The sequence below is a fragment of the Microtus ochrogaster genome, chromosome 22 (assembly GCF_000317375.1).
Source record: "Microtus ochrogaster isolate Prairie Vole_2 chromosome 22, MicOch1.0, whole genome shotgun sequence".
In the NCBI taxonomy this organism is placed as follows: domain Eukaryota; kingdom Metazoa; phylum Chordata; class Mammalia; order Rodentia; family Cricetidae; genus Microtus; species Microtus ochrogaster.
In genome coordinates this window covers 2,476,173-2,486,374 of record NC_022023.1, presented here as the reverse complement: position 1 = coordinate 2,486,374, position 10,202 = coordinate 2,476,173, and the positions used below count along the sequence as shown (strand labels likewise).

The following is a 10,202-nucleotide window of genomic DNA, read 5'->3' as shown; positions in this document are numbered from 1 at the left end:
GAGTGCTGGGATTAAAGGCGTGCGCCACCACCGCCCGGCTAATAAGCAGATTTTTTTTATAAAGAAACTGATATTATAGCCTTTCAGAATTGCGTCTTTTTTTGTTTTGTGTCTTTTTGTTGATACTGTTTTGTTTTGAGACAGGCTATCTCTGTAGCTTTAGGGTCTGTCCTGGAACTCTCTCTCTAGCCCAGATTGGCCTCGAACTCAGAGATCCGCCTGCCTTTGCCTCCCGAGTGCTAAGATTAAAGGCGTACGCCACCAAGTCTGGCCAAAATTGGATATTTTATTTACATCTTTATCCTTTATCAATTTTTTTCTGTCCTGACTCAGGAAGATTTTTGAGCAAATGCTAACAGGTTTGCGGCTTCTTTTCCAAGTAAGGAGAGTGACGGCAGCTGGACAGCTTTGTGACTGCACCAGAAATCTCCGAGCTGCGTTCTTAAGAGATGGTTGTGCCAGGCACTGGTGGCTCGTGCTTTTAATCCCAGCACTGCCTTGGAATGTGTGAATACACACACAAATATAAAATGAAATCAAGAAAGAACTGACAAACTGTATGAGGGTCTAAACAGATGGCCCCAGTATAAAAACCCATGTTCTTACAGAGGGCCTAGATCAGGTGCCCAGTACCCACTTGTAACTCACAACCATGTTAACTCTAAATCTAGGAAAATTCAGATTTCTCTTCCGACCTTAGGTACCAGTCATGCATGTACTACACACACATACATGTGAGCAAAACACTCAGACAATACAATAAAGAGTATTGGGTTACGTAAGCTGATATGAATCTGCAGATCAGGACAAGGCACAAGGATCACAGTTTCAAGACCAACCTGGGCTGCACAGAGAGGTGGGGTTTTTTTTTTTTTTTGTTTTGTTTTGTTTTGTTTTGTTTCTAACAGCCCTCCACCAAAAGACAATGAAATAAAGGGGGGAGGGAGGCATCACTAAGTGATCTCTCAAATCAGAATCTAGATCAGGACCTTCTGCACTATGAATGTGTGTTTAGTAAGATGGGCTTGTTAATTTTTTCTGTAGACATTGTCAGCTGACGTTATAAGCAGCCTGCACAGTTGTAAGGAAAATAAAGCAGATAAACATGCAGTTACCTCTTTTCTCAGGGGTTGGCCGAGGAAAAGATATCTCCACTATCACAGGTCACCGTGGGAAAGACATCTCTACCATTTTGGATGAAGAACGAAAGGAGAACAAACGGCCGCAGAGATCAGCTGCTGCCCGCAGGAAGAAACGCCGGCGACTTAATGATCTTGATAGTGATAGCAACCTCGATGAGGAAGAGAGTGAGGACGAGTTCAAGATCAGTGACGGGTATGCGGCCGGATCCGGGTCCTGAGAGCCTTGGCTGTGCTAGGTTATGGCTTTCAGTCTTTGTGTACATGGGCAGTCTGGATTTTCAAGATATTTAAGGCAGATTTGAGAGTCCTCATTTTGATTCATTTTAGAATAAAGTTAAAGCTATGTTTATGATTGTTTCATATTTAAAATTGTATCTAACTTTGATTAACTATTATTGAAGTTTTATTTATTGACGTCTTTCTTTATACTACCTTCTCTTACCCAGTCCATCAGTGGTTTTTAATCAAGTGTGGGAAATTATAAGTAGTTACTGTCTTCTGTGCTCTGTAGAGGTTATAAGGGGCAGGTAATCCAGTGTTAGGGTTGGAATGCCTTCTCTACAGACCGCGTCTGAACTGTACAGTATTGGTTCTCCTTTTCGCTCCGTCGTAGATGTAGTAGGAAGTGTATAAACCCCAGAAAAGGTGCCCTGCACTGCCTATAACATAGAGGGAAGTTAGGGTACATCTGCAGTGGTTGGGGAACCCTCACTTAAGAAGACATGTTAAGATGAATATGCTGAGCAAGCCCATGCGTTTAGAGAGTTTAGGGTGAGAGATGTAAGCAACCTAAACAGAGAAGCTCCTGCCCAAGGTGGAGGAAAAGTTAGGAAACTTCCTGAGCAGAAACAATATGGGATAGAATAGACAATGCTATGGTGAAGCCACAACCAGAACATAAAAGAGAGATTATGGAGTGAGGTCTTTCTATTTCTCTTCTTTTGTCATGCATACAGATTTGAACTCTCTCCTAAAAATGTTTAAAAAAAAAAAAAACCAGAAAGAAACACCCAAAGATTTGAGGTGTGAGGTGAAAGGAGATTCAGGATGCATACCAAGCATCTGGTCTGGGTTATTGATGGGCGAAGGTTCTCAATACCTGATAGCTGAGCACCCAGTCCTGCCAGACTGACTTCAGTTCTTAGAAGCCATCTAAGACGGAGGACAGCACCTGGACAAGTTGTCGGCTGGCATCGCGTGCAGCACAAGTAACCCGTCCCTCCCCATAAGCAGTCAGCATTTTTATATTGAAAATGTGTATATCAGGCTGACAGATAGACGAAGACGGGCTTGGGAAGTAGTGTTGGATTTAAGATGCCCCCAAAGAGGCCAGTGAAAGAAGTTTATGTGTGAAATTTAGTTTCAGTTGGTCTTCACAGCTTCTACAAAGAGAACGGTAAGTGATAGGATATTTGTTTTATAGATGGGAGTTGACATAATTTTCCAAGTGTGCCTTTAAAATTACTTACTATTGCATGACTCATTACAGCTTGTCTTTGGAACTATGGAAACTGGTTTTCACTTCTAACTGTGCCTTTACAAACGAGCCCTGAGTGCACCATTGTGACATGTCCGGGTTTTCCTGCACAGGTCTCAGGATGAGTTCGTTGTGTCTGATGAAAACCCAGATGAAAGCGAAGAAGATCCGCCGTCTAATGAGGACAGTGACATGGACTTCTGTGGCCGCAGACTCAGGCGGCATCCCTCTCGGCCAATGCGGCAAAGCAGGCGCTTGAGGAGAAAGACCGCAAAGAAAAAGTACTCTGATGATGACGAAGAGGAGGAGGAGGAGTCCGAGGAGAACAGTAGAGACTCCGGTAAAATGCCTTTTGTTGTAGCGAGCAGCTCCATTGCTCTGTGACTTCCGCAGTTACGTGGCATTGGAATTGTCCTTAGCTGTGACTGGGGCCTCCTGATGAGACGCTGGAGTCCTTTTCTGATGACTTGCTTGTCACTTTTTTTTTTCACCCAGAGCACATCTGAGAAAATTCATGTCAGTTAATGTGTTACCTTTATATCAGTTCTTAGAATGTTAATGATAAATCCTTTTGGTACTAAGTATTTTTGAGAATACTTTGGGGCCTGTCCTGGCACTCTGGAGACCAGGCTGGCCTCAAACTCACAGAGATCTGCCTGTCTCTACCTCCCAAGTTCTGGGATTAAAGGCGTGCGCCACCACCGCCCAGCACACCAGGGCTTCTTTTTTTTTTAATATTTATTTATTTATTATGTATACAATATTCTGTCTGTGGTGCAGGCCAGAGGAGGGCACCAGACCTCATTACAGATGGTTGTGAGCCACCTTGTGGTTGCTGGGAATTGAACTCAGGACCTTTGTAAGAGCAGGCAATGCTCTTAACCTCTGAGCCATCTCTCCAGCCCACACCAGGGCTTCTTAAACATTCCGCTTGCAAAACTTTTATTCCTGAGATGCCTTTACTCAACTTCTAGTACTTACGTATGTGAAACAGATAAAGTGAGTCAAACATTGACTGAATAAATCTTAAAACTATTTTTCTTTTTAGTGATTTTTCTTTGCTTTGTTGTTGTGTCTGTGAAAGGGTGTCCAATCTCCTGGGTCTGGAGTTACAGACAGCTATGAGCTGCTGTGTGGGTGCTGGGAATTGAATCTGGGTTTTCTGGAAGAACAGCCAGTGCCTTAAACCACTGAGTCATCTGTCTCTCCAGTCCCAATAAATATATTTTTAAACCAGGTGGTTGTGGTGCACATCTTTAATCCCAGAACTCAGGACGCAGAGGCAGGCAGATCACTGAGTTTGAGGCTAGCCTGGTTTACAGAGCAAGTTCCAGGACAGCCAGCACTATACAGCTAAACCCTGTCTTGAAAAACAAAACAAAACTAAAAAATGTATTTTCAAAGATTCTTTTGGTTTGGACTTGGTGAACCATGCCTATAATCCCAGTTCTCAGGAGGTCAAGGCAGGCAGATCATTGTACATTCAGGGCCAGCCTGGTCTGTATAACGAGTTTCAGGCCAGCCAGGGGTACATAGTGAGACCCTGTTGTTAAACAATTAAAAAAAAAAAAAAAAAAACTCTGACCAAAAACATTGTTCATTGAGTGTCAGGTACATTTTCCTGAGCCTGACAGCTTTGTGTTTGATCTCCAGGACCCTTATGGCAGAAGGAAAGAGCCAATTCCCTTATGCTGTCCTCCGACTTCCGCGTGTACGCACGAACAGGGAGAGACAGAGACACAGAGAGAGAATAAATAAATGGGGGAAAGTTTAATAAAAGTTATTTTGGAAACCTAATTTTGCGTGCTGTTGATAACAGATGTGCTTAGCTTTATGTGAGGAAAGTCTGTCTCGATCCGGTTGATGCTGCGCATCAGAGACATCTTCCCTGCCAGCCGAGAGTGCTGCCTCTCAATACAAGCGGGAGGAAGTGTCTTTGAGCTGGTTTACTGGAAGTTCTATTCTAATTCACTCCAAAAGTCATTTAAATATTTTTGTTATAAAACTCAATTTAGAATTCAGTCAGCATTTTTAAAAATCAAAACATTCTAACAATGCAATCCAAAAACTAATTTGGTAATTACAAACTGAGGAATAATAATAGAGAAATATTAAAAAACATGTTTGCTGTGATTAAACCATTACATTTTTGAATATTTTTTTCCCTTTGAGAATTTCATAATACAAACATAAAAGTTAATGATATAACTTTGATTATATTAACTCTTTCACTTTTCCCCAGCTCCCCCCAGACCCACCCTCTCCCCTCTTCCAACCATATGGTATGCCTTTTTTTTTTTTTTTTTTTTGGTTTTTCGAGACAGGGTTTCTCTGTGGCTTTGGAGCCTGTCCTGGAACTAGCTCTTGTAGACCAGGCTGGTCTCGAACTCACAGAGATCCACCTGCCTCTGCCTCCCGAGTGCTGGGATTACAGGCGTGCGCCACCACCGCCCGGCGGTATGCCTTTTTCTTTTATTTATTTTTTAAGTCTACCAAATCCAATCTGTGTTGCTCGTGAACTTGTGAGTTTCAGACCATCCATTGGAACATGACTGTCTGGGGCCACACCTTACCACAGATGTGATTCTGTTTCCCCCAGAAGCCATCAGTCCCTCTTGAGTCCTTCAGCTTGTGAGCGCTTTCCTCCTGCATGCTCGAATGTTTAGCCTTGATAGTGTGCAGAGATCCCTAGCTCTGAGTTTAAGTGCACTGTCCTTTTCCTGTCCAGAGACCAGTGTGGCTCTCATCCCCTGCCGTCTTCCCATCCCTCTGCTGTGATGGTCTCTGAGCCTTGTAAGGAGGTGGGTGTCATGGAGACGTCCCGCTGTGGCTAGGCATGCCAGCTTACTCTCTGCACTCTGACTCACTGGTTGTTGTCAGCGGAGTGCGATGTGGAGTGTTACAGAATAGGAGTTTACAGCTTTCCTCTTTCTCACTGCTGGGGACGGAGCTATGGTGGTGTGCACCTGTAATCCCTGTTCCCAGAAAGTGGTGCCAAGAGGAGCAGAAGTTCGAGGCCAGCCTGGGCTGAGAAAATCCACAAGTGTACATTTGTGATATTTGATAAATTAATTTTTATTGAAAAGGAAATAAAATTTATAAAACTTATTCAACAAAAAGATTTACAACTGAGCTCAATTAACTTTATGATTTTATAGCCTGCACCTGTTAAACTACCAGTGGATTTAAATGTTGTTCTTCTTTGTTCCCCTTCTTTTTCTCCGCTCTAAACAGAAAGTGACTTTAGCGATGACTTTAGTGATGATTTTGTAGAAACCCGGCGAAGACGATCAAGAAGGAACCAGAAAAGACAGATTAACTACAAAGAAGATTCAGAAAGTGACGGTTCCCAGAAAAGTATACGACGGGGTAAAGAAATCAGGCGCGTCCACAAGCGCAGGCTCTCCAGCTCAGAGAGTGAAGGTGAGCGGGAGGGTTTCGCCACCGTGTAGCCCTAGGTGTCCTGAACTCACTCTGTAGACCAGGCTGGCCTGGAACTCCAGAGACCCACCTGCCTCTGCCTCCTGAGTGCTGGGATTCAAGGCGTGCATCACCACCTGGCCTTTATTTAATTTTAATTAATTTAAAGGAGCCACATGACTAGTATCTGCTATATTGCGTGAATAGACCATTGTATGGATTAGGGATATATTATGTGTGAGATGGGAAGTATTTTGAACTTTTTGAGCAGTGGAGTCATACAATCTCAATGTGGGTTCTAAGTTGGTAGAGTATCAGTAAATTGAAGAAGATGAACAAGGCAGTAGCTTGGGGAATTATGGTCCAGGGATGAGATGATGCTGGGGTGGAGCTAGGTCCACAGCTGTAAGAGGAAAAGTTATCAAATTATGGATAGTTCTGTTTTTTAAGATTGACTTCGTTATTTTGTGTGTTTGTGCCTGTTGTGTGTGTGTATATGCGTATATATACTAAATACATGCCTCGTGCCTGTGGACACCAAATGGGGTCAGATGCCCTGGAACTGGAATTACATGTGGTTGTCAGTTAGAGCTGGGAACTAAACCCCGGATGCTCAGCAAGAACAGCAAGAGATCTTGATTGCTGGGCCACTCTTCCAGCTTTCCAAGGATAGGTTTCGATGGTGGACTCAAAGAAATCAAGAACTAAGCAGCTTTAAGAACAAAACTGCCGTAAGGCCTTGGGAGTTCCTTTGTTTGCATTGAACTGAAGAGGCCGTTTTAGATATCTAAGCATACGTGTTGAAGAGGCATTTGACTAATCTGTAATTCAGCAGTTGCCTAAATCAAGAGCCTCCTCAGCTCGTCGGTGTGTGTAGGGACGAGACTGGGTGAGAAGACTCACAAGGCAAGCACAGCCCACAGTAAGACATTCAGTCTCCCAGAATGCCAGAGGCCGTGTAAATATACAACATACGGCGATTGATAATTCAGATGTCGACCCACCAGAGCAGTGACGCTGATGGAGGTTGATCCTGCAGGACCATGGACTCTGGAAACTGTGGCTCGCATTTTCTAAGGCAGCTTGGTCCCCCAGTACCTGTCCTGTCGTGTGTAATGTCATGTGATGTGCATGTAATCTCATGATTACATCTCAGTCTTACGGGCACATATGTCTGTGGATGGTCAGGAAGATGACTTTTCATTTAGCAATCAGTTTTGGTAGATAGAATATATACTAGAACATGCTACAATAACTTAATCTGTTTGTCCCATGAGGGCTGTAGACACTTAAAAGCCTGTTTTGTTCCTTTTACTCGGGCTAACTGTACAATTAGCTCACTTCCACCTCAGAGTAAAGTCAGAGTCCCAGATGTCTACCGAGGTTGCTACACAAAGCACCCTAAGGAAAGCATGCCAAGTGTGCTAACAACTGATTTATGTCTCAAAGTTTGTCACTAGGCACCGTGCCCCCCTTACCCCCGGTCCAGTCCTAGTCCTGAAACCTTGAAACCCTGGTAAATAGCTTGACTCCTTAGTCGCTCACCTTAGAAATGTGCTTTTGAAGCCGGGTGGTGGTGGCGCACGTCTTTAATCCCAGCACTCGGGAGGCAGAGGCAGGCGGATCTCTGTGAGTTCGAGACCAGCCTGGTCTACAAGAGCTAGTTCCAGGACAGGCTCCAAAGCCACAGAGAAACCCTGTCTTGAAAAACCAAAAAAAAAAAAAAAGAAATGTGCTTTTGACCAATGACTCTTGTAATTTTTATTACCGCTCTAAGCACCCTGTGGGAGGAAAGTTTGGAGTCTAGAGGAGAAGTTAGGAGGAATTAGAGTAGGTGAGGAGAATTAGAACAGAGGCAGAAGAATAAAGAGAAGTGTTGGAACCCGACGTGAGTGAGACAGTGTGTCCACTCACAGTTCCCTAACAAAGAAGTTCCTTCCGGTTGTAGCAGCCATCTGAACCCTGAAGTGGGCTTGGGGCTGGATCCTAAAGGCCCTCAATACCAGAGTTTAGTGTCTTCAAAGTGGTTTGGTGTACAGTGATGCCTGATAATTTGCTTTGGTTTTTGGTGTTTTGAGAAGGGTTTCATATAACCTGGATGCCCTTGCGTCTATCATCCCCCTCTTCTTCCCGAGATGGGGATCACAGGTGCGCATCCTCCCTCCTCACACGTTTACCCGGCCCTCGGTGAGGAAGACAGGACTTTCTCGGTTTCAGTTTACCCTCGCCTAACTCTTCTTCCGCTCCCCCAGAGAAGTCAATAAACAGTAGATCCTTTGGAGACAGGGTTTCTCTGTGGCTCTGGATCTGTCCTGGAACTCACGCTGTAGACCATAGATCCACCACCTGCCTCTGCCTCTCGAGTGCTGGGATTAAAGGCATTTGTGCCACCACCGCCCGGCCACAGTAGATCTTATTGAGCATTGTTGCAGTTGGCGGTGGGAGTTGGATATCTATCAGTCCGTTTATTGCAGAGCATGGTGGGAAAGATAGGCATGCTTAAGCGTGTTTATGGTTAATTGTGTCAACAGCTTAAATATTGTTTATTCTAGAGAGCTATATGACCAAGAACTCTGAAGATGATGAGGTCACGAAAGCGTCTAAGCGATCTGTTCGGAAACGGGGCCGAAGCACAGATGAGTACTCAGACGCAGATGAGGATGATGAAGAGGAAAGCAAACCATCCCGCAAGCGGCTCCACCGCATTGAGACGGACGAGGAGAGCTGTGACAATGCTCATGGAGATGCAGAGCAGCCTCCCCATGACAGCCAGCCCAGGGCCCTGCCCTCAGAGCAGGAGAGCAGCAAGAAGCCCTATCGGATAGAGAGTGACGAGGAAGAGGACTTTGAGAACGTGGGCAAAGTAGGGAGCCCATTGGACTACAGCCTAGTGGACTTGCCTTCCACCAACGGACAGAGCCCGGGCAAAGCCATTGAGAACTTGATGAGCAAGCCAACTGAAAAGTCCCAGACCCCCAAGGACAGCGGCACGGCCAGTGCAAATCTAGCCCCCAATGGGACAAGTGGTGGACAGGAGGTGGGGGCCCCAGAGGAGGACGAAGATGAGCTTTTGCGAGTGACTGACCTTGTTGATTATGTCTGTAACAGTGAACAGCTATAAGACTTCTTTCCATTTCTGTGCTAATTTATTCCACGGTAGCTCTCACACCAGCGGGCCAGTTAGTAAAAGCTGTTTAATTTTCCTAGAAAACGCTACTACAGAACGACTTTTTACAAGAGAAATTTCAACAAATCCTGAAGTCTTTCTGTGAAGTGACCAGTTTTGAACTTTGAAGATTAATAATTGCTGTAAATTCCTTTTGATTTTCTTTTTCCAAGTTCATGGTCCTTGGTAATTTCATTCATGGGGAAAAAAAATCTTATTATAATAACAACAAAGATTTGTATATTTTTGACTTTATATTTCCTGAGCTCTCCTGACTTTGTGAAAAGTGTGGATACGAATGCATTCCGAATCTGTGAGGGCCCAAAGCAGAACTTAGGGCGGGAGAAGCACCTGTGCTCTAGCTTTTCATATTAAATATATATTATATTTAACACTCATGGCATAGATGGTGATTAACAAACTGTTTAAAGGTCAGTCTACTGTTGCAGTTTGAGAATTGTAGATACAACATCGTACATACGTCACTTAGTAGTAGCCTTCGTGAAATCAGTTTGTTTGCTCTTGGAGTTACCACGCATTAATAAAGAAGAGACCATGGAAGTACATTCTAACAACACTTTACCCTAAGTTTCTGTTACAGTAGAGTTTCTTGTTTAAAAGAAAATCAGACACACAAAATCATCTGGAAAGCATCTGTATAGGAAATGGTATAACGATGCAACGGCAACCAGATCATGCTAGCAGCGAGTATGTAATAGCTCGTGTGCACCGTGTCGGATGGGGAGCTGGCGCAGAGTGAGGGCTTTCCTGCCGTGCGGGTACACTGTAGTTGCGTTAGCTCTCCCAGCCATGTGGTGTTAACCAGCTGAGATGTGATTTGAATATGATCATCTAAACCTAGCCTATGTGAGATGCTAAGCTGACAGTGGTCTGTTAGCACATCTGAAGACCCAGAAGGGATTTTCAGGTGAACTCACTGGTCTGTTCTTACCCTTTAGTATCTACTTCAAATTGAAGTCTACAAACAAAGCAGTTC

The 10,202-nt window shown here is 44.2% G+C and overlaps 1 protein-coding gene across 1 annotated transcript in view; it reads left to right on the top strand.

Moving 5' to 3' along the window:
- Positions 1-9,766, top strand: part of Rsf1 (remodeling and spacing factor 1) — a 102,488-nt gene extending 92,722 nt beyond the window's left edge. Inside the window, exons 11-14 of the mRNA XM_013350117.2 lie at positions 1,100-1,335; positions 2,733-2,959; positions 5,854-6,042; positions 8,592-9,766. Coding sequence (XP_013205571.1) covers positions 1,100-1,335; positions 2,733-2,959; positions 5,854-6,042; positions 8,592-9,160 — 1,221 coding nt within the window. The 3' untranslated portion in view covers positions 9,161-9,766. The remainder of the gene's footprint in view (positions 1-1,099; positions 1,336-2,732; positions 2,960-5,853; positions 6,043-8,591) is intronic.
- Positions 9,767-10,202: the final 436 nt, after the last annotated feature.